This window comes from Spinacia oleracea, chromosome 5 (genome assembly GCF_020520425.1).
Source record: "Spinacia oleracea cultivar Varoflay chromosome 5, BTI_SOV_V1, whole genome shotgun sequence".
In the NCBI taxonomy this organism is placed as follows: Eukaryota; Viridiplantae; Streptophyta; class Magnoliopsida; order Caryophyllales; family Amaranthaceae; genus Spinacia; species Spinacia oleracea.
The window spans coordinates 72,145,698-72,170,891 of NC_079491.1; the positions used below are offsets into that span (position 1 = coordinate 72,145,698).

The 25,194-nt window shown below is 39.8% G+C and overlaps 1 protein-coding gene across 1 annotated transcript; it reads left to right on the forward strand.

Annotated features, from left to right (window-relative positions):
- The first annotated feature begins 1,655 nt into the window (after positions 1-1,655).
- LOC110792370 (WEB family protein At3g02930, chloroplastic) lies at positions 1,656-6,642 on the forward strand. Its single transcript, XM_021997170.2, has 3 exons — positions 1,656-2,027; positions 2,535-2,733; positions 3,151-6,642. The coding sequence occupies exons 1-3, from the start codon at positions 2,011-2,013 to the stop codon at positions 6,322-6,324; spliced, it is 3,390 nt and encodes a 1,129-aa protein (XP_021852862.2). The 5' UTR covers positions 1,656-2,010; the 3' UTR covers positions 6,325-6,642.
- Positions 6,643-25,194: the final 18,552 nt, after the last annotated feature.

Genomic DNA, 25,194 nt, shown 5'->3' on the forward strand with positions numbered 1-25,194 from the left:
ATCTAAAATAAAATTCAATGCAAAATCAAAAACTAATATAATCTAATATATAAAAGTGGTATATACATAGGATTTTTATTTAAACATAACAATTTAATAGAATCCGTGCATCGCACGGGGTAAAATCTAGTTTATATTAATAATAAACTTAACTTGTTACCTAAAAACTCGATCGTTACAACCTTTAAACAAGTGATATTGCATACTACTAACATACTAATCAATCACTAGTTTGTCTACATTTTTGCTACACATTTTCAATAAGGTCTCATTGAGAGATTTGTGATCTAAAGTTAAACAAGAGAGGAGAAAAATAAGATTTTTTGTGTGATCTAAAGTAGATCAATATTGGTGTCTATTTATAGAGCATAAAAAAGAAAGACATTTATAACTTCTTTTTTTTTTTGAGTCGTAATATTTATTTTATGGGCATTGTAAATTTGCAATGGGTATGTATTTTTAGCACAACAAATCTATGTCACACATTGCAATCAAAAAAAAAAAAAGATAACCAATAATTTTGGTCCCCATATGACACATGTCAATATCTCCAAACAACATTTTGGTTTTCTATTTGGTGTCATGAACACTAATTTTTGTTGGTTTCATTCTCTCTCTATCTTTTTTACTCATCTTTTTACCTTTTTATTATTTTGTATTCACTTCTCTCTCTTAAACACCAAACCAAAATATTTGATAACTATGGTCTTATGGACTCCCTCATAAATAGAAACCTCTTTGTATGTTATCCTACATTCCTACATAGGCAAGAAAAACATCCGCATAAAGTAATCTGTGTCTTTTTTTTTTGTAATCTATTAGTCTTTCCCTGAGATAATGAGGCTTTTAGATTTTTTGGTCTTTCCTGAGATAGGGAGACCTTAGAACCGTGTACCTTTACTTTAAAACAAAAAAAAAAAATCCGCATAAAGTAAATGCACTAGTGTCTGGTAGTTTTACACCCGATAAAAAAAATACAAGAAGTTAAAAGTAAAAAAGAGCTTGAAAATGACCCACAATATCCATCTACTATCCAATATTCCAATCCATTTTACTAAAAGCACAACGGGTCTAAATCAAGCAATAAGGTAAAAAGTTGACATCACAAAATTTGACCTATGCCTTTATCAGTAATCCCCATTCGTTGCATATAGTATATTTTTTTTTAATACTCCCTCCGTCCCTTAATACTTGCACCGGTTTGATCGGTATGTAGTTTAAGATATTTGAATTGACTTATTAATTTAATGGGGGTTAGTTGATAGTGGGGTATTTTTTAATATAGTTAGTGAAAAATGTGTAAGGGGTGAGGAGTAGTGAGTGGGGGATGTGAATCTTCAAATGAATTTTTTTGTAGGGAGTAGGGGTGTAGGTGGGGTAGTAGGTAAGTGTGAGAAATAATATAATATTGGTAAAGATTTCCATTTATAAAAGCGGTGCAAATATTAAAGGACAACCCGAAAAGAAAAGCGATGCGATTACTTAGTGTCTATGTAAAATCAAACCCAAACGACTTCAAAATCAAACAAAATAATCCGACTCGAACCAATTCCAAACAAACTGATTATAACCTCTTGTAATCTCGTGTCGTGTATTCTTTCACAAATTCACAGTCCTTGGGAAAAGAAGGGAAAGAACGGTCCAAGGTTAGTTTAGTCCATTTGATTGATACACCCGTATAGCAGTAGTGCCCGTAGTGGGCACCGAAGCAGTCATTAGGAGAGATTAGAACGGTAGTACAGAGAGAAAGACAGACAGACAGAGAGAGGAAACTGAAAAGGAAAGCTGAAACAAAGCAACAATTAAATTAAAGAGAGATCTCAATTCACTTTCTTTTTTCTTATGGTTGTTAAATATTAAAATCAAACCCATTATTATTATTTTTTCTGGAATTATCTCCTCAATATTCCCCCTTAAAATGTCAGAAATTTAGCACCCATTTCCTTTCATTATTGTTATTTTTTTTGGGTAACTTCAAAAACATCTTTAAATTTGACTTGCAGAGCACCCATGTCTTCGAAGTCCAAGTGAGTAGACTTCTTTTCTTTTATTTTCCATGTTTATTTTCTCTCATTTAGATCTGATTTGCTTTTATTTTTCTGTTTTTTTATCTATTTTTTTTGGGTATTTTGATGAAGTGGGTCACTTTTAATTTCTGCTAATTGCTATGTTACCATGAAAAAACACTCAGAATTGTTAGTTTTTTTTAAAGAAAGAAAGAGTTCAAGATGGGTAATTTCTGTTACTCTTATTTTTTTTTGATAAGTTGGTTTTTTTTCTGTGAATTATGACTTGCCCAATTCTGAATTTCTGGTAAAAATTGGAACTTCTCTGTGTTGGATCTAGTTCTGATTGACCATTTCCAATTTTTCTGTAACATGGGTAGCAGTACTGATCTTAGTGGGGGCATTGGTTGTCTATATTTATCAAAAACAATCTTTTTGTTAAATTTTTTTTTGCTATTTTGTTTACTGTTTTGGTAAATTGATCTGCAATTGCAATTGTGTAATGGTCACATTATGAACTATGGGCAGATCTGATACTCCCAGCAGCAAGCCTGCTTCACCTATGCCAAGAGTAGCCAAATTAGGTAAGGCAGGATCACTTAAATCAGATGCTGATTCACCTTCTCCAAACCCGAATTCACGGCTGTCGATCGATCGGAGTTCACCACGTTCTATTACTTCGAAGCCGGCCATTGCTCGATCCACCACTCGAGTTTCGACCCCTGAAGTATGTTTAACTAATCTGTCATTTGAAATATTGGTTTTTGCCCTTATTTTGTCAGTGTAGAGTGTACTTAGATGTTGCTGACTTGCTGGTATAGTACTTGGGACCCATTTGTTTCATAAATATTGAAGTGGTAAAATTGGGGACATGACATCAAATTTGATTGGTGGTGGCATTGCAACTGATTTGGTATTTCTTTTTACTGGTTTGGGAAATTAGGCTCTTTTGCTTATGATTTTTCTTTATAATTTCTGTGTGTATTTTCAATTTTTTTTTGATGATTTATTTACTGTGGGAATAGTAGTTTCAGACTTTCAGATACTTGCAATTAAATGGGATTGGTAGGAATGTAATGTGCTTTGATAGGAATTGGTCTATTTTGTTATTATCTAATCCCAGTTTCTGTTTTTGATCATTCAGAAGCCACTGCCGCGTATTTTTAAGCCATCAGAGTTGCAGGCCCAATTATCAGCTGCACAAGATGATCTGAAGAAGGCAAAAGATAAGTTGACTTTGGCTGAAAAAGAGAAGAATCATGCACTCAATGAGTTGAAAGAGGCAAAGAAACAAGCTGACGAGGCTAATGAGAAACTTCAGGAGTCTTTGGTGGCTCAAAAGAGAGCCGAAGATACTTCAGAGATTGAAAAATTTCGAGCTGTTGAATTGGAGCAAGCAGGAATTGAGACCGCGCAGAAGAAGCAAGAAGAATGGAAAAAAGAGTTAGAAACTGTGAGGAGTCAACATGCCTTAGATATGACTGCTCTTCTCACAGCTAATGAAGAGCTTCAAAGAATCAAGCAAGAGCTGGTCATAGTTACGGATACTAAGAATCAGGCTCTTAGCCATGCTGATGATGCCACCAAGATTGCTGAGGTTCATGCTGAAAAGGTCGAACTCCTCTCAGCTGAGCTTGTGAAGTTGAAAGGTTTGCTTGAATCAAAGGATGATGATGGAGATTCGAAGAATGGGTTGGTTGCAGAATTGACGTCAGAATTGGATTCTTTGAGGAAAGAACTTGAAAAGGCTAAGAACTTTGAGCAGGAACTCCACGAGAAAGATAAATCTTATGAGAAGATTGTGGCAGATTTAAAATTGGAGCTGGAAATCCTCCGGAAAGAGCTTGACCAGGCAAAGACATGTGAGCAAGGCTTGGTTGAAAAGGAGAAGTCGTATGAAAAGGTTGTGGCGGAACTTAAGTTGGAGATGGTTTCTTTGCAAGAAGAGCTCAGAAAGGCGAAGATTGGTGAGCAGGATTTCATAGAGAAGGAGAAGTTTTATGAAAATATTGTAGAAGAACTTAAAACAGAGTTGGGTTCTTTACAAGAAGAGTTTGAGAAAGCAAAGGCCTTCAAAGTAGAGTTGATTGAGAAAGAACAGTCCCATAAGATGATTGTTACTCAGTTACAGTTGGAAATTGATTCTTTAAAGAAAGAACTTGAAAAGGCAAAGTATTTCGAGGAAGAGTTGACTGAGAAGAAGGCATCCTATGACGAAACTGTTATGGAACTCAAGTCAGATATAGATTCCCTAAAGCAAGAGCTTGAAAAGGCCAAGAGCCTTGAGGTGGAATTGGTTGAGAGAGAGAAGTCAAATGAGAAAATTTTGAGGAACTTTGAGTCGGAGATGCATTCTCTACAGCAAGAGCTACAAATGGCAATGGGCTTTCAGGAGAAGTTGTTTCAGAAGGAAGAGGCTTATGAGCAGCTAAATGTAGAGTTGGAAGCCGCGAGGATGGCTGAGTCTTATGCCTTGAATTTACTGGATGAATGCAAAACCAGAGCTGAAGAATTGGAATTTAAGGTGACCGAGTCAAATAGATTAGAGAGATCAGCATCTGAATCATTAGAGTCGATTATGAAACAGCTCGAGGGAAATAGTGACTTGCTACATGATGCAGAATGTGAAATTGCAGGTCTTAAGGAGAAGGTTTCACTGTTAGAAATCTCACTTGAAAACAAGAAAGGAGATTTGGAGGAATCAGATCATCGTTTCGAGAAAGCAAATAAAGAAGCTAGGGAAGCAGCCAGCAAGATGGAATCTCTGAAGTCTGAGCTTGAAACTGTGATGGAAGAGAAAGCACAGGCTCTCGAGAATGAGAGGCTTGCAGCTTCTAGTGTCCAGGACCTGTTAGAAGAGAAAAACAAACTCATCAATGAGCTGGAAACCTTGAAAGAAGAAGAGGAGAAGAGCAAGAAAGCAGTGGAGAGCTTAGCTTCAGCTTTGCATGAAGTTTCTGCTGAAGCAAGAGAGGCCAAAGAGAGTCTGTTATCAAATCAAGCAGAGCATGAAAACTTTGAAACCCAAATCGAGCATCTGCAGCTGGTTCTTAAAGCAACGAGCGAGAAGTATGAGGTTACGATTGAAGATTCAAAACGAGAGATCGATCATCTTACAAGCACAGTGGAACAGTCAAAGATGGATTTTGATGTCCAAATGGAAGATCTGAAGGAGGTTTTGAAGGCATCCAATGACAAGTACGAAAGCATGCTTGATGAATCGAATCAGGAGATAAACCATCTAACAAAAATGATGAATCAATCAACATTAGAGCATGAAAATCAAAAGGCCGAGTGGGAGGTGAAAGAGTTGGAGCTGAAAAACTGCGTAAAGAGGTTAGAGGAAGAAAAATCATTGGCTGAACAGTCGGGGCTGAATTATGAAGACACTAAGGCCGAGTGGGAACAGAAGGAGCTGCAGCTTGTGAGTAGTGTAAAAAAATCAGAAGAAGAGAAGTCCTCAATGGAGAAAGAAATAATGAGGCTGGTGCACTTGCTTAGGGAAGCAGAGGAAAAAGCTGGTGCAGCACAGGAGGAAGGATCTCAGTTGAGGAGTTCACTCAGGGAAGCAATGTCAGAAACAGTTTCCTTAAGCGAAGCCCATAATGAAGCTGAGGCTGAGAGTTTGAAGTTGAAGGACAGTCTGCTTGGCAAAGAAAATGAACTGCAAAACATGATTAGAGAAAATGAACGGCTTCGGGCTGCAGAAGATGCAAATGTCTGGAAGATAGATGAATTAACCAAATTGCTTGAAGAAGCGAAAACCTACCAAAGAACCCGTGAAAATGGTGAGCTCTCAGACAGTGACAAAGACAAAGAGTATGATATGCTCCCAAAAGTGGTAGAATTTTCTGAAGAAAATGGATACTCTGGGGAGAATAAGCCAACTGTAGAGCTTCAACCTCATCAAACAGAGGCAGGTGAGAAGCAATTGCCTGTTGAAATGAGCAATGGTGTGAGCAGGGGAGCTCAAACTGTTGATGTTTTAGCTGAGCCTAAGAATAATGATAATGACAAACCTACTGTGGTAGCAGAGAATAAAGAGAAGCCACGAGATGAAACCCCGGAATCTGAAGCAAAGATGTGGGAAAGCTACAAGGTTGATAGAGATGTCTCGACTGAGATGGAAACAGAACAAGGTTCGTTGGACGACGAAGTTGATTCCAAGACCGAAACTGCTGAAACCTTTGATCAGGTAAACGAGCTACCATTAGATAACGGTGCAAACTCTGACTCAAAACAACAGCAGAAGAAGAAAAAACCTTTGTACCGGAAGTTTGGAAATCTAATCAAGAAGGGGATTAGCCCCCAAAAGTAGGTTATTTTAGGGACTGCAAGATAGCAGGTAAGAATATGCTTGTTCATTTGGCTTCTTTTCAAAAGGGAAAGTGTGAAGAAGCTTGTATTATGTCTAGATTCTTTTTTTCTTTTATCTTTTTTTATATTCTTCTTCTCATGGTTTATCCTCCGCGTAAGGAGTGATGAGTATGTGATGTCTTTTATTATCCGGTTTTTTACCCTTTGGCTTTGTAAGTGACAGAAAGGGATTATAAATTTGAACTACATCAATATGTTTATTGCTGGTGAAAGTGATCTGAATTTCTGTCATTTCACTTCTAGGCTGATTTGCTCTTTATATGATCACTTGCTTCACTTCGAGGAATTGGTTTTCTGTTGTAATTACAGTATGTATATTTGAGTACTGTTGTAAAATTTTAAATACGTACATGTACTGGCAATTGCTGCATATGCAAATTTAAGTTCTACCAATTCTGACGGTGTGAATGTAGCACATATTTTGACAGTGATTGAATGAAACTGCGGCACAGTGGACTTCCTGATCGAACTAAGATGGATCGGGCTGTTGGTACCGAGACTACCGACTACTGTGGAAGTTTGCCCGAGTAATGTGTACAACAATAGTGGAAACATGATGTGTGGGATTAATGGTGGTTCTGTAGTACACTTTCTAAGAACACCCCTTCCGCCCTTCCCTACTTCACCACATCCAAAATCAATCTTTACTCTTCTTTTGAATTTTGATACTTCCTGTATGCATTCTCATAGAGGAGGTGCAGAAATGAAAGTTAAGAGTATGAAAAATTGAAAATTGTTCCTGAAGTAATGAGAAAGAACGAAAGATTTTACCATCTGATAAGAGTATTACAATACAAATAACTTAGTACTTTAACTTTTATAATCGCTTGTAGTTTTTTTTTGATAAATTTCATTTCATTCAGATTCAGTCATTACCAAAGCTAAAAACCATCCGGAAACAAAAAAAACAAGCAAGCTTCCTAACTGCTAAACTAAACAACATATAGGCTACATTACATAGGTTTATTTACATTGAAACTCTAATACAAATCATGTATTGAATTTATCTAACAAGGTCATCAACATCATTTTGACTCTTCATGAAAACTCTGTTGTTCCTCTCTTTCCAAATATGTTAGATAGAGATAACTAAAGCCATCTTATATACCCTATGCATTGCATTATTTTTAATATGGTCTCCGATGAGCCTGTGGTGCTCTTGATGTCACTTTTCTGGTTGTCTGTGGAGTACAACGTGTTTGGGCTCTCAATTGGACACCAATTAGGCCAACAGTCCAAACCCCAATGGCTCTATTCAACAACATCCACTCCATTTTAACCTACTTGGCTTATCAGCCACCAACAAAGGCCCAAGGCCCAGTTACAATAAATGACCTATGGGCATTTATTACACAAACACTATAAATAGGCCGCGAAGGCTCACACCTCAAGGTACGTCCAATTTATTGCCTTAAGACTACTCTCTAGAGAACTCTCTCTAAAATCCGAGCATCGTTCTTACTTAGGCATCGGAGGGGCTTTCCTCGGAAACACCCCCAAGGCTAGTAACATTGTCATTGTGCAGGTAAATTCGGACACAACTCATTCAAGCAAGCAAGATCTTCAACACTAGCGAAAAGGGCCTTCATACGAAGCCCATTGTTTCAACACCGGAACAATTTGGCGCTGTCTGTGGGGAAGAACACTTCAAAGCCTTGAAAAAATCAACCATCTTTGCTCTGAAAATGGATAACAACAATATTAACAACGGTGATAATGATGTCATCGTGCGCACGGATTCAGAATCCGACGCGGAGGTACAACCACGATCAGTGGCGAGGTCACAGCCGAGCAAGGCTACGACCACCATGACCGCAAGACCCCCAATTCCATCTCGGGAAGAGCTCAACGCGGCCATGACCATCATGCAAAAATTCCTCTTCAACGAGAAGGAGCAGGGATTGGCAAACGACCGCCGAGAAGAGAGGAGAATCAGGCGACGGCTGAACATGCCACCCAGCGAAGAGGTTGCTAGACCCGAGCGAGCAATCCCTTCCATGTCAGGAACTCACCTCGAATCTCAGTGGGTGGAAAGCACGTGGGATATTCAGAAAAGGGCTCAACAACAGCCAGATTGGTTCGCAAGGCCATCGCCTACTCCATCAGCTCTCCAAAGTAAATCGACCACCCAGAACACTCGGATCCGAAGCTCGGTACTCAGCAGGTTGAGACCATCGGTTCAAGATAGGCTAGGTGAGTCAAGCAGATCCAGCGAACGACCCGAGGTCAGTAGCCGGTCGGCGAGAAGGAGAGACAGGAGGCATGATCGAACCCCTAGCCCTCGACGCACACCCGAGCGTTCCAACAATAGAACCTCGGCGAGTGGAGGCATCAGAGCGAGGCTAGGGAAAAGAATTATGACCCCAACGTCGTCCCCATTCACAGAAGAGCTGATCATGGAGGAGATCCCAAAGGTTAGGCTGCCAGCACACCTAACGTATAATGGAACCACGGATCCGAGGGACCATATCATCTCCTACAAGCAGCAGAAGTTCCTGAGCCCCTACTCCGAAGCTTGTTGGTGCAAATACTCCCCAACCACGCTGACCGGAGTAGTAGGAGAGTGGTTCAGATCGCTGCCGAAGGGGTCGATTGACGGTTGGAAAGATCTGAAGGATAAATTCTGCGTGTAGTTCGTGAGCAATAATCGCCCCCAACGAACTACCACGGAACTGACCTCCATTCAGCAAGAGAGAGACAAGAGTCTACGAGACTTCATGGCCAGATTCATGAAGGAATCAACCAATATCCCAAATCTGCAATCCGACATGGCAATCTTTGCTTTGAAGCACGCACTTCAGGAGGGGAAGTTCTGTGACAAACTGTCAATGAAGAACCCCACCAAGATAGCTGACGTGCTCCAAATGGCAGATGCGTTCATCAGAACAGAAGAGTTCAACAAGGCCGTTGCAAGATTGAAAGGATCCTCGGATCCGATGGATGCAAAAACAAATCAGAGCAAGCCCGAGGGCAACTCGAGAAAAGGGAAAGAGAAACAGAGTGCGAGAGATGTGAGCCCGAAGAAAGACGGGAGAAAGGGTGCTTCAACCCAAATACACCAACTACACTCCACTCACTCTGCCTCGAAAAGAAATTTTTAGCCTCCACAGGAACGACGAAAAGTGGAAGCTACCAGGGAAGCTCAGGTCCAACCCCCTTTGCAGAAACAAGAACAAGTGGTGCGAGTTCCATGATGACTTCAGCCATCACACCGAAGAATGCAACTCGTTGAAGGATAACATTGAGGACCTCGTCCGCCGAGGCTATCTAAAGCAATACTTGTTGGACCGAAGGGAGGAAAAGGAAAAAGCCGCAAGTGGCAAGCCACAAGAGCAATCCCAAAAAAGGATCTACGAGGCCGCTGGGCAAAACAAGAACGACATCCTAGTGGTGTTTGGAGGGCAGAAGTCAGGCCACGCCAGCAAGAAACACCTGAGAGCTCTCTCCCACCGAGTCAACTTCAGCGACGTAGGAGAGAGTCAGCCCCATCCCCCGAACATGACTTTTACTGCCGATGATTGCCTCGGAGTCCAGTACAAGCATGAAGATCCCTTGGTAATTTCCATGGATCTCAACAACCACAACGTCCACAGAGTACTAGTTGACGGAGGAAGCGCCTTTAACATCATCTTCAGAAACTGCTTCGAGCAGCTGATCCTCGAGGAATCAGAAGAGTCGCTGACAAAAGTCAGTTATCCCCTGATTGGATTCAACGGATCCGCATCGATTCCCCGAGGGAAGATCACCTTACCAGTCACGGTTGGCGAAGGCCAAGCAGCAAGAACCCTCCGAGATGAATTTTTAGTGATGGACCGCGATTCAGTATACAATGTCATCATGGGACGAACCATGATCCACAAAATGCAAGCAATCCCATCCATTTACCATCAAATGATGATATATGTCTCGGACGCAGGCTTTGCCAAGCGAGTCAGAGGTGACCAAGAGGTCGTAAGAAGAACTTGCCACACCGCCATCCGAAAGCCAAGGCTAGGAGACGGTTCTGAGGATAAAGAAGGAAAGAAAGATCCCTCAAGAGAGGAAAGTGAGGCGAAGAGAAGAAAGGCAGGGACGAGCAGTCTGGTGAAACCCGCACAGGTTGATGCTCTGCCCGAAACCCTCTCTCCCGATCCAGATCAAGAAATGAAGGATATCTTCCTCGAAGATGATCCAGACAGGAGTGTTCGAATAGGCAAAGGCCTAAGCTCGGGACTCCGAATCGATGTGATCCAACTGCTCAGGGATCATAAGGACATTTTTGCGTGGTCGGCAGCCGACATGCCAGGGATAGATCTGAAGATGATCTATCACAAGCTGGATGTCAACGTCGAGGCACGACGAATCAAGCAGAAGAAGAGGAACTACTACTCAGAGAAAAACAAAGCCATCGCTGAAGAAGTGAAAAAGCTGCAAGAGGCCGGATTCATCGAGCCGTGCATGTATCCAAATGGTTGGCCAATGTGGTGATGGTCAAGAAAGCAAACGGCTCAGGGCGCATGTGCGTGGACTTCACAGATCTGAACCGAGCCTGCCCCAAGGACTGCTATCCCCTGCCGAGGATAAATCAATTGGTAGACTCTACGAGTGGTCATGCACTGCTCAGCTTCATGGACGCCTTTTCAGGGTACCATCAAGTGTTCATGCACCCCGATGATAGGGCGAAGACAACATTCATCACTAGTGCAGGAGTGTTCAACTACAAAATGATGCCCTTTTGGCTTAAAAAATGCCGGGGAAACCTACCAAAGGCTAGTTGATCACGTCTTCGCTGATCAGAATGGAAGGAACGTCGAGGTCTATGTGGACGATTCCATAGAGAAAAGCGTCAAGGAAGAGGACCACATCAAAGACCTAGCCGAGACTTTCGGCAATCTGAGGAAATACAACATGAAACTAAACCCGAAGAAGTGCGTCTTCGGGGTGAAAGCAGGAAAATTCCTCGGATTCATGGTGAGCGAAAGGGGGATCGATGCAAACCCGGACAAAGTCCAGGTGGCATTGGACCTGCCCGAGCCGAAGACAAAAAGGGACGTGCAGAGACTAACCGGCAGGCTAGCCGCACTGTCAAGATTCATATCCAAACTTCGGACAAAGGGGCTCCCTTCTTCAAAGCTCTCAAACCAAAAACCCTCCCAAGAGGAGAAGCAGAACCCACCAAAAAGAAAGGCGTCCCGAGGAAAGTGGACCCCGAGCTGACGTGGGAACAAGAACAAAGAGATGCATTCCAACAGCTCCGGGCTCATCTGGCCCAACTGCCGACACTGGCTAGACCGAAAGAAGGGGAAACCCTATACTTATACGTCGCAGTTAGCCCCGGGACCGTAAGTGCAGTACTCCTCCGGGAGGAAGAAAAGAAGTAACAGCCAATCTACTTCACCAGCCAAACGCTAACAGGCGCCGAGACTCGATACCCACTCATTGAGAAAGTAGCTTATGCAGTGGTAATGGCTGCACGAAAGTTAAGGCCCTACTTTGATTCTTATCAAGTAGTGGTGCTGACCGAGCAACCGCTCGAAAAGGTACTAAACAAAATAGAGAGGTCGGGAAGATTGGCCGCATGGGCTTTCGAATTATCAGAGTTCGACATCAAGTACCAGCCGAGGACAGCCATCGAAGCGCAGGCACTCGCTGACTTCTTGGCCGAATGCTCATACCAAGAGATGTTGAACGACACAAAGAGCACTTGGGAAGTCTACACTGACGGATCTTCCACAGTAAATGGCTTGGGAGCCGGAGTTGTATTGATACCTCCAACAGGAAAAAGCATAGAGTACGCCCTGAAGTTTGGCTTCAAAGCAACTAACAACGAGGCCGAATATGAGGCTGCAATCGCAGGGATAGAGCTTTGCCTATCTCTGAAGCCGAACATGTTTGTCTCAAGACTGATTCACAGCTTGTAGCCAACCAGATATGATGGGAGTATGAGGCCAAATGGCCCAGCATGGCAGCTTACCTAGCAAAAATCAAATCCTTGACGTCAAAGTTAAGATCTTTCGAAGTCATCCTTATTCCCCAAGGTTAGAATACACAAGATGACGCACTGTCAAAACTTGCAAGCTCAACTCTCATCGACCTAAACAGGTCGGTCCACGTGAAAGTTCACCAAGAAAGGAGCATTGATTTGCCACCCCCTACAGTATGCAATTTACTACCCGAGCCGATCTGGATGGACGCAGTAATAGCATACAAGGAGAGGGGAGAACTTCCCGAAGACAAGCTACAAGCAAGAAAGTTGAAAAGATTCAACATATGGTTCATCATTGATGCCAACGGAGAGCTCATGAGGAAGTCATTCTCAGCCCCACTGCTGAAATGTGTCGGGCCAACCGATGCTGACTACATCTTGAGAGAGATTCACCTCAGCATATGTGGAAATCACATTGGAGGTAGAGCCTTGGCACATAAGGCGCTTCGGGCCGGATACTGGTGGCCCACCATGGTTTCCGAAGCAAAATCAATGACAAAGAAGTGTGAGAAATGCCAAAAATTCGCACTGGCAATCCACCAACCAGCTCAAACCCTACAATCAACGCTCTACCCCTTACCTTCGCACAATGGGGGTTGGACATCATCAGTCCCTTCCCCTCAGCTGTGAACCAGAAGAAGTGGTTGATAGTAGGAGTCGATTATTTCAGCAAGTGGATTGAACCCGAGGCAGTTTCTTCCATCACTGAACCACAAGTATGTCGGTTCATCTGGCAAAACATCATCACAAGGTTCAGAATACCGAGGCTGATGGTCTTCGGCCATGGAAAACAATTTGACAACACCCCGCTGCAAAAATGGTGCAAGTAGTTCGGTATCCACCTAGCTTACTCAGCAGTGTGCCATCCTCAGAGCAACGAGCAAGACGAAGCCGCAAACAAACTCATCCTCAACGCAGTCAAGAAGAGAGTTGAGGACGAGAAGAGAAAATGGCTAGAGGAGCTCCCTGGAACGCTTTGGTCCCTTCGGACCACCGAGAAAGAAGCCACTGGGCAAACACCCTTCCACTTGGTATACGGTTCCGAGGTTGTCATCCCTGTAGAAATCGGAACAGAAAGCTTGAGGATCCAGTCATACAACAAGTATGATGGAGTCCACGGAGAAAGCAACGCCCATCTTCTGTCTGAAGCTCTCGATCTACTAGATGAAGCCCAGAACGACGCCAGAACTCTCAACGCAGCCTACTTACAAAGGGTTAGCAAGCATTACAACCGAAGAGTCAACGTCAGACCCCTGAAGGTCGGTGACCTAGTGCTCAGAAATGCCGCCGCAGTTCAAAAAGGAAGGATCCATTGAAAACTCTCAGTAACCTGGGAGGGATCCTACATCATCCACTCTGAGAAGAGGGCTGACACTTTTATACTTAAACAATTAGATGGAACAATCTTGAAGAACAATTGGAATGCCTATGTTCTCAAGAAATATTTTGTATGATTAAACCTTCTTTGTAATCCAAGTAAGTCGTTTAATGAGAAGAGGAAAGCCATTGGCACCATGTGTTTCATTAAACATATCTCCCTATTTATTTTATTATCCTTTCATTATATGCATGCAACTTCGGATCTGCTCAATCCGAAGCTAAAATTAATCTGAGTTAACCATTCCTTGGGCAAAAATCCAAGAAATAGTTAACCGAAATAACCAACGCCCCAGGGTATCGTCCAAAATCCTCGGACTTGCGATACCTCGGAAAACTCTGTTCGCAACAACAGTCGCTCGAGTCGAGTTATAAAGACTTTGGCTCAGATCTACGGATCGCCAAAGTCATAACTAAGAGTCAGACTAGCGGTTTCTTGCCCAGGTTTCCGAACCACAAGAAACTGGAAGAACAAAAACGAGCTTCTTAGCAGATCGACGGATCTGAAGAACTCGAAAACAAAATGAGTCTCTTAGCAGATCTACGGATTTAAAGAACTCAAAAACAAAATGAGTCTCTCAGCAAATCTACGGATTTGAAGAACTTGAAAACTAGACGAGTATCTTGGCAAATCTACGGATTTGAAGAGCCCAAAACGGAGACAAGTCCCAAACTTGGATTAAACAAGCAAATTATGGAGCGATCTCCAGGTTACCATAACTTGGAGCAAGTCTTGGAAAGATCTTCGGATCCCCAAAACTTTGATTAAACAAGCAAATTATGGAGCGATCTCCGGGTCACCATAACTTGGAGAAAGTCTTGGAAAGATCTTCGGATCCCCAAAACTTGGATTAAACAAGCAAATTATGGAGCGATCTCCAGGTCGCCATAACTTGGAGCAAGTCTTGGAAAGATCTTCGGATCCCCAAAACTTGGATTAAACAAGCAAATCATGGAGCAAACTTTCAAAGCTAAATGAAAATCAGACAAAGCACTAGTGGAAAAAACACCTGTTGTAGCCCCCTTGACGAGGGGGGCATATAAAATTACTGAAGGAAATAATGCCCTTGGTCCAAGTATGCATTCTATGTTAAGTCTAATAAATGCGGTTCAGTATTAATTAACAAGTTAATAATTCAGTGAGATCAAGTGAACTGAATGCCTAGCTAGAGGCCGCTTCAGTTCAAGTGGAATTAATGATATTAATCCATAGCTTACTCTTGACTGAACCCGTAGGGTCACACAAATAGTACGTAAACGGATCAAGTATTTAATGGCATTAGATACTCCATCTATGGATATTCGGAATCGACGGATCTTGGTTTCAGTGGGAGCTGAGATCGTCACAGGCAAGAAATGAATACTCCGGAAACGATGATATTGCCGGAAACGGAAATATGGATCGTATCGGAAATATAAATATTATCCAAGTCGTAGATGTTGCCGGAAACGGAAACATGGTACGTATCGGAAAATATTATCGGAAATGGAAATATTGCCAGAATCGGAAATATTGCCGGAAACGAAAATATTGTCAGAATCGGAAATATTATCGGAATCGGAAAATAATTCCGGAAACGGAAATATTAAATATTTGTTCGAAACGGAAATTGATTCCGGAATCGGAAATATTGAATATTGTTCGTATCGGAAATGAATTCCGGAACCGGGAATTTAATCGGAAGCGTATCGTACGAATTAGCATCGGACGAGGCCTGCCGGACGAAGGCCCAACACGAAGTCGGGCCATCGCCCAGCAAGCCAAACGCGCGCCCAGCCAAGGCAGCGCCCAGGCCCACCGCAAGGCAGGCCCAGCGCGCGCCAAGGCCATGGCCTCGCTGCGTGGGCTGCTGCTCGCACGCACACGCATGGGCGGCCCTCGTGGCTGCCGTGTGTGTGTGAGTTTGTGTTCATGCATGATTCCTAAAACTATTAGAGTTAGTATATGATTAAATTCCTATTCCTAAAAGGATAAATTAATTAATTAGAGTTCTTGTAGGATTCTAAGTTTAATTAATTCGTGTCCTACTAGGATTCCAATTCCCTTTCCATAACTCTATAAATACGTGCCTAGGGTCACATATTTTCAGAGATTAATTCAAGTATTCAAAGTGAGTTTTGAGAGAAAAATTCAGCCATATTTCTTACCTAAGAGTGCCGAAAATTCTAGTACCTTAAGGGCGATTCTAGTTGGTCAATCTTAAGGCGGATCCGGACGTGCTGTGGACTATCTACGGAGGGACGACACTTGGAGTCCTAAAGACTTGTTCTTGTTCGGTTCGGGCGCAGCTAGGGAAGGCACGCAACAAAGAGTATGCATCTAAATTATGCTATATGATTATGTGTAAATAATATGTATTCCTGGCTTAATGGTTGTTTCCGCATGATTTATGTATTGTCATATGTATCATAACCTAACAGTGGTATCAGAGCCTCTTATTATTTTCATAATCTAAATTGCATGAACATGGTTAAATATTACAAATTTGCAAGAATTAAAAGGGGTGATTAATTTTCGTAATTGTTAAATAATTGCAAATTGCGTTTATTTAATTATACGTACGCAGTTTTTCGGCAGTTTCTTCGTTACTCATCCAAATCGAGTGATTTTTGTGTCAATTCCGCATGTAAAAGGCATTCTAAAATTTTGACAAAAAAAGTATTTTTCTGCCGAACCCAGAATTCTCAAATTCGAAGCCTAACTATGACTTTTCGAAGGTTTTAGTTTTTCGAATGCAAAATTTCGTAAATTTAAGATGTTAAATTAAATATTTGCGATTCTTGTTGATAAATCTTGAATTTTTGATTGACCTACTGTATATGTTTAACAAGTTTGAATGCCTAGCCTTGTTAATTATGCAATCTAATTTGTAATTATGATTAATTAGTTGAAAATTAGAATAATTTAGAATTAATTTGATTTTCATAATTAATTATAATTTAATTAGAAACCTATGATTAAAAACCACCATAAAAATTGTAAATTTATGATAAATTTTAAATTTTTATGACCTAGGCTTGAATCCATGATAATCGGAAATCAATTGAATAATAAATTTTCGATTTTTCGCCCTAAAATTATGAAATTAATATTAATTTATTAATTTGTCATTAATTTTAAATATAAATTTTAAATTTTTATGCGATTCGTTCATATAACTTGCACGCACAAAGCAATGGACGCTTCGTGTTATCCTTAAGGGGTGTTGTATAGTGCGGGCATGCGACGACGAGCAAGGGAGCTCGTCGCCCGTGCGGCACGAATGCAATGAACAAGGGCATGGTGCACGAGCACAAGGCAGCAGCCCTGCCTTGTGTCGTGGGCCACGAGCTATGGACGAATGGGCATGGGCGAAGGCAAGGCACGGCAGTCGCGTGTGGGCATCAAGCGAGCTGCGCCACAACGCGCACTGCCTCGCGCAAGCACGCGCAGCCTCGCGCGCAGCGAGCGCAAGCTCGCGTGCCACGAGCGCTGCGCCCAGCGTCGATCGCGCGCAGCGAGCAATTGCTCGCGCACAGCGAGCGATGGCTCGCGCACAGCGAGCGATGGCTCGCGTGCATCGAGCGCTGGAGCGCGCACAGCGAGCGATGGCTCGCGTGCATCGAGCGCTGGCGCGCGCGCAGCGAGCACCAACTTGTGCGATGGCTTGCGATGGGTAGATGCAGCAGCTATGCGACGAGCGCATGGGCTGCGCGCACATGGCCAGCGATGGCTGTGTGCGTGTGGCCCATGGGCGTGCGATGCGTAGGGTGTTTGCATTACGATTAGATCATTTTGAATGTTTAATTTGAAATTTTCAGTTTACGTAATTTTAATTAATTTTAAAATTAATAATTTAAATTATTTTCTTGGATTTTAATTTTGAATATTGTAATTATAATAAATTTTATTTATTCTAATTATTTTACTAAAATTAAAATCATGAATTAATTTAAATACGACTGAAATCAAATTAAAATTTTTGGATTCAATTATAAATTTATATGGGCTTTAAATTTTAATTAAATTTGTATGTTTCCGGTTAGACTTGAAATACATTTTTATGTTTAAAATTAGTAAAGCATATGAATTTATTGGTTTAAGTGGGAGCGCTTTTTAGTCATAAACTCTTGATTAGGTCTACGAATCCTTAAGGTTAAAACAACTTGATTAGAATTAATAAGGACTGAATAATTGGTAGATTATTGGTGCCCTTGATTAATTGCTGCAAATGTTTACGTGATGCATAATGTGTTTTACTAACCAGCTATGTGGGCCATTCATAATAATGAATGGGTGAATGGTATATATTGTATATGTACTGTTTTGCAGGTTATGAAGTGACTAGTATGGCCCAAATAGGATAGAAAATATGGTCTGCGTACCATTAATTTGAATGTAATTGGTCTAAAGTACCAAAGTTGTTTTTCAATTCAAATATGGTCTGCGTACCATCAAATAGTTGTAATTAGTTTTAATTATAGCTTATCCTATTTGAAGAAAATGGTGCCTCCCATGGAGATTTTCAGACGGACTTTGAAGTCAAAGCTTCAGGATGAAGTCGGGCCATACTAGATCACATTTATCTTATGCATGCTTTAAGTTATTTATTGCTTTAAATATGTCTTAATTATGCATAAGATTGTGGCTTGATTATGTTGCATGATTAAGGATTTTAGTTCACTTAAAATCTAACCAACATAGTAAGAGCCTTAAGTTCCAAACTTAAAAATTGAGTTAAAAGGTGCCATGCCAAAATATACACTTGCTTGGATATCCTTTACATCAATCTAGTAATAGTTTTCGCTCAGCGAGGTGTTACTTATTGGTCCTAAAGGGGCAAGGTACACAAATAATTTTGAGTACATGTTAGTTTTGGTGAAACTCAACGATATAAGTAAGGAGTCCTTTTATGTCGTGGCAAAATCGATAGGTTTACCTAATAAGTTCTTAGACGTACCTATCAACCAAGAATAGTTTCTAGACTATTAGCAAAAGGCTTTTGCTTACCTAAGATGTTTTAGGATTAAGTCGATAAACTGTGCTTAGTTCTTCAATGATTTTAGGATCTTGGAATCATTTTATTCACACCTGCCGGAACACATAATTCGAATAAAATGCTAATGACTTGTTTAAATTGCATGATTGCTTTCATTTTCAAGTTATTATTCATGATAAATGTTTAGACTTTGCATGCTTCAATGTATGTTTTAATTATTGTTTATAATTAAATATCTTGCACTGCAATAAATCCTTTTAGAAAGGTAACAGTAAATTTCCTCGATTGGTAGTGAATCCAAGAACGATTCACGGAAATGAGAGAAAATGAGCAATTTAAAATGTACGTTTCTTTTAGCGACTTTTATGGTTGTTTTCGAATATCAAAATCGAATGGCAAACCAATTGGTGCTTGTGAATTCAAAATACAATGTAGTTTTGAGATCATAAAGCATTGAGTTTAAACGCTCAGCTTTACCAATGGTTAACAACCTAAAATATTTTTCCATTTAATTCTCGAATGAGTCTAGTCCCTAGACATTCGAGTAGATCGATGATTAGAGAACTTTAGAAGCTTCTAGTAAGATCATCTAGTTGAAACAAAATATTCAACATAAATTAAAATGGTAAAGAACCTTGTTGGTGACATTGGACATGTCTAACAAAGTATAAAAGTCAACACTAAAGAATTCAATTCTTAAGACTATAAGAAAGGGTACAAGAAATAGGAAAACAAAGGAACAGATGACAGGAATTTACAATTCCGTTTCTACCTATAAGTTTATGTTTAAAGAGAAGTGACCTAGCAATCAAACTTCCTTGGTATCATATACCGCTTGAGGTTCTTACTTCCGTAATAACTCAAACAATGGAAGCTAGGATACACTAATGACCTACAAGTGGGAAATGAAGCATGGCATTGCTACATTAATTGTAGGGTCATCTAAGTTTGTTTTAAGTCCTTTCAAAGGCTGGAACTTAATGGCTATTTTGTTCCATAATCAGCATACCTAAATTTCTGCTTCAAACACAGAAAGACTCACATTCAAGAAAAACAAACACAATGGTTGTTTGTTTATTTGAATGAAATGGTCAATTACAGGTTGAGTCAATATGCTTGATTAAAACAAACAACTCTTTAAAGAACTTTACTAGGTTCAAATCAACCCCTTGATTTGAGTTCCACTAATCTTTGGCATTGTTGCTTAGACCATATCAACAAGTTAACATTCACAAGCTCTATTTTGATGGACTTTTGAAAGTTGATTGATTTCTAGATCATTTTAAGAAAAACTAGTCTTACTTGTTGAAAGTAACAAAAGATATGAACTATTGTTAGAACGCCTAGACAATAGAGTTCAAAGCTAAAGAAAGATTTTATGACTTTATTATTTCACATGGATTTGAGTGAATATAGGTTTATTTACTCAAATGTGATATAAGTTGAATCTGTTTGGCTAGTTCAAAGATTCAGAAGTATAAAATCCACTTGGCAAGAAATCATAAAGATCTAGGTTAGATCATGATTACTTGAGACTAAATATGATCATCAATGATTGTGTGTTGTAATTTCACAATCTAGGTCCATAAGATATGGCATATCTTAGTTGGAATAATCGAAGTCAATTAGTACTTGATTCGATTAACGATGAATCATAAAGACTTTTCCTATAATTTCTAAAACAAAATGCTCAACTACCACCAAACTAAACCAAATTCGTCAAAGCTATTGAAAAGTAATTTCAGGATAATTTTTCATAAAATATATCTAGAGAGTTGCAAAACTCAGTGGGAGCTTAGTGTTTGTCATTCGACAAACTAAGGCCCAAGTATAGATATATGTTTCATTGTGATTTATTCAAATGAGACACAAGGGTATTGTTTCTACCACGAATTTTTGAGAACATAATGTTTGTTTGCTCGAAATAATGTCCTTTTGGAGATTCGTTTCCAAAATGACAAGTGGGAGAAAATAGACCTCGAAAGTCTTCGAGGCGAACAACAAACATAAACGGACATTCCGGAGGCTTTTCGAAGTGCTTCAGAAAATCCGAACTTATTCTGTAAGGACTTTACAAGTGGCTTTAAAGAATAGACATCTCTTAGAAGACTTTACAAGTGCTTCAAGGAGAACAGAATATTCAAAGGACTTTCAAGTGGCTATTGATATTCTATTGTTTGATGTTCTATACCCAAGTAGGCATAGAATTCAAGTCACTGAAACTATGAGATTCTTCTATTAGATAGTGAAGAAACATAGAGATCAGGTCAATGAAACTATGAGATTCTTCTATTAAATAGTGAAGAAACCTACAACTTGCAGTCAAACTATTATCATATAGATTAATGAGTTTGTGACTTGTAAGAAAGCTATGACGAAATATAGATTCCCTAAAATGGTTAGAGGCCATATATAGACTATATGTTTAAATGGTTAGAGGCCATAAAACATACTCAATGTTTTGATGACAAAATTGAAATTTTGTTGATTTGCAAGAATAGTTTCACACCTATTGGTTGCAAGTTTGTTTTAAGGATAAAAACCATCAAACATGGAATTGTGTTCACGCACAAAGCTAGATTAGTTGCTAAAAGGTTACAAGCAAATTCATGGCATGGATTGTGTTGAAACCTCATGCATAATCGTAATGCTCAAGTCTATAATTCAAGCAATGATTGCATATCGGTACATATAGCAATTGGATGACAAAACAATTCCTCAATAAAATGTTGGAATAAACTATGTACATGGTATGTCATAGGATTTGTGGATCCAAATAAATGCTTCAAAAAGAAAGCTAGCTTATGAAATCTAAGTATAGATTTAAGCAAGCAATTGGGAATTAGAAATGTATTTTAGTGAAGCTAATAAGTATTTTAGTTTCATAAAATGTACATGATTCTTATAGATATATAAGAAGTTTAGTGGGAGTACATAAAACTTAATTGGTCCTATGTGTATCACACACATATCTCTCTATTGTGAAATAACATTCAAATGCTAATAACTTAGGTTTGAAATTATTCATCAATGTCGGACCAAGGCGAAACTTAGTTCATACTGGGTACTAAGATCTATTTACAAAGATCTTATAATATTGTTTTGGATTAAGTAATGGCATTTACTAAATCAAACACGAAAGACTCCATTGGAGATATTCGACCCATGTGAATAAATCTAAGTAAAGAATGTTTGAACTATGTATAAGCATTTACTAAGTTAAAACATCAAAGGATCTAAGTGAGATTCTTCACCTATATTTTATGTCAAAGAATTTAGCTGGATTCAGTATCTACTGAAATTGAATGAGCTAAAGTTACATGAATAGAATTCAATTGGGAATTATTCTGCAAAAGAATTTATCATGTATGATATAATATGAGGATCGCCAAAAACGTATGACTTTAGGCATGACGAACATATACCAATCTCTATTGATCTAAGTGAAGATCAACTAGATTGAGATCAAGAATACTTATGGTACTTGAAAAGGTACATAGGAATAGTTCTTGATTCAAGGAAATAAAGATATGCTAAATATTGATGCTACACGCATAAACACTGGCAAAGGATCAAGCAAGACCCTTTGGAGTTAACCATTGATAAGGACGAGCTATAGAGCATCGTGTTTTGAAATGGCAACATGGATTGGAGACCATGAGTTGTTGCGTGGGAAATTAAATATTAATTTCTATGTTCTAAGATACAACTGGAAATTCTTCCACATATCTGTGAACTGCTTGGATAAGTAAATCCAAACAAAGCATCACTAGCAACCTAAACAGTTGAAGTAAAAGTACTTATTGCCTAAGAAGCAATAAAACAGGGTTGTTTGTTTATGTTAAAGAGTTTCTTCACTGAACTTGGGTAGATCATATGTCTTCTGACTTGATGGTTCTTCATTGCAAGATGCGTAGAACTACTCTTGTAGCTAGAAGGAATAGATCACAAAATAAACACACTCAAAAGATCTTATCATCATATCTCGAAGAACATTCGATGAAATGATATTAAGATTGGCAAAGCATGATAACTAAACCTATGCAACAAGTGAGAAACAACACTCACATTGTGGCACTGGAAATCAAGCATAGCTTTGAATTCCATGAACTGTTTTAAAGATGGGTTTGAGGCCCATGGTTATAAAACATTGGGGTTGAACATTTATCATATATGAAATGTGTTTTCATATTCCATTTAATATTGGTTTAGTATTAAATGATGAGTCCCTTCAATTTGACAATATATTCAAGATAGACTGTCAGGACCAGTCCTGTGACTAAGAAATGTCTATCAAGTGAACTTGAATGTCAAAAGTTGAAAATGGTCCCTAGTCGGAGTTTTCTATAAAATTGGACGCATAGAAAACGTTAGACGATTAGAATGCAAGATGACTAGTAGTTCTGTTTCTTGAACTATGTGGACATGGCAATGTCATAATCATTTGCATAGATACTTACTTTGGGAAGACTAGTATCGGACAAGACCTATGAAACTTTACTGTAAGAGATGAAAATCTGTCATAAGTAAATTTCATTAAATTATTAGACACTAAATCCTCAATACCTGAGTGATTTGAGATTACTTGTTTGAGAACTGGTTGCTTTGACGTTGACCAACCGTCGCACCGTAAAAGGAGGCTATAAAGGCAACGCTCAGGTAATCACCTATCAAACGAAGTCTAATCTCAAGATCGCAAGATTGGGATTGTCCTCCCATAAATCGGGATGAGATGCTTAAAAGTTGTACAAGGCCATTCGGAGAGCTAGAAACTGTGAAATGCATGGCCGTGCTCGGATGAATCATAGGCTATGATTATCTGTTTATTTGATCATTTGAACTCTGAAACCGAGGAACACCTCTGGACATAATAAGGATGACAACTCTTACCTTATGTTCAAGAGCAAGCATCGAGCGACAAAGGAATTAGGAAATGCACACTTGTCCCTAAGGACAAGTGGGAGACTGAAGGAAATAATGCCCTTGGTCCAAGTATGCATTCTATGTTAAGTCTAATAAATGCGGTTCAATATTAATTAACAAGTTAATAATTCAGTGAGATCAAGTGAACTGAATGCCTAGCTAGAGGCCGCTTCAGTTCAAGTGGAATTAATGATATTAATCCACAGCTTACTCTTGACTGAACCCGTAGGATCACACAAATAGTACGTAAATGGATCAAGTATTTAATGGCATTAGATACTCCATCTATGGATATTCAGAATCGACGGATCTTGGTTTCAGTGGGAGCTGAGATCGTCACAGGCAAGAAATGAATACTCCGGAAACGATGATATTGCCGGAAACGGAAATATGGATCGTATCGGAAATATAAATATTATCCAAGTCGTAGATGTTGCCGGAAACGGAAACATGGTACGTATCGGAAAATATTATCGGAAATGGAAATATTGCCAGAATCGGAAATATTGCCGGAAACGGAAATATTTTCAGAATCGGAAATATTATCGGAATCGGAAAATAATTCCGGAAACGGAAATATTAAATATTTGTTCGAAACGGAAATTGATTCCGGAATCGGAAATATTGAATATTGTTCGTATCGGAAATGAATTCCGGAACCGGGAATTTAATCGGAAGCGTATCGTACGAATTAGCATCGGACGAGGCCTGCCGGACGAAGGCCCAGCACGAAGTCGGGCCATCGCCCAGCAAGCCAAACGCGCGCCCAGCCAAGGCAGCGCCCAGGCCCACCGCAAGGCAGGCCCAGCGCGCGCCAAGGCCATGGCCTCGCTGCGTGGGCTGCTGCTCGCACGCACACGCATGGGCGGCCCTCGTGGCTGCCGTGTGTGTGTGAGTTTGTGTTCATGCATGATTCCTAAAACTATTAGAGTTAGTATATGATTAAATTCCTATTCCTAAAAGGATAAATTAATTAATTAGAGTTCTTGTAGGATTCTAAGTTTAATTAATTCGTGTCCTACTAGGATTCCAATTCCCTTTCCATAACTCTATAAATACGTGCCTAGGGTCACATATTTTCAGAGATTAATTCAAGTATTCAAAGTGAGTTTTGAGAGAAAAATTCAGCCATATTTCTTACCTAAGAGTGCCGAAAATTCTAGTACCTTAAGGGCGATTCTAGTTGGTCAATCTTAAGGCGGATCCGGACGTGCTGTGGACTATCTACGGAGGGACGACACTTGGAGTCCTAAAGACTTGTTGTTGTTCGGTTCGGGCGCAGCTAGGGAAGGCACGCAACAAAGAGTATGCATCTAAATTATGCTACTTCCTCCGTCTTTTAATACTCGCAACGTTTGTTAGTTGCACACATGCCAATGCACAACTTTGATCATTTATATCTTAAATTCTCTTTATGCAAAAATTATAAAAAGTTGATATTTTGAAAATTCACATTGAGACGAATCTAACAAGATCCCACATGACTATGTTTTATCTTATATAAAAAACACTACGAATAGTCAAAGTAGATTATATGAATAGTGGCAAAAGTCCAAACGTTGCGAGT

Coding starts and splice junctions, on each gene's coding strand:
- LOC110792370 (XM_021997170.2), top strand. Junction 2,734..3,150: donor CTCGAGTTTCGACCCCTGAA/GTATGTTTAACT, acceptor TTGATCATTCAG/AAGCCACTGCCGCGTATTTT.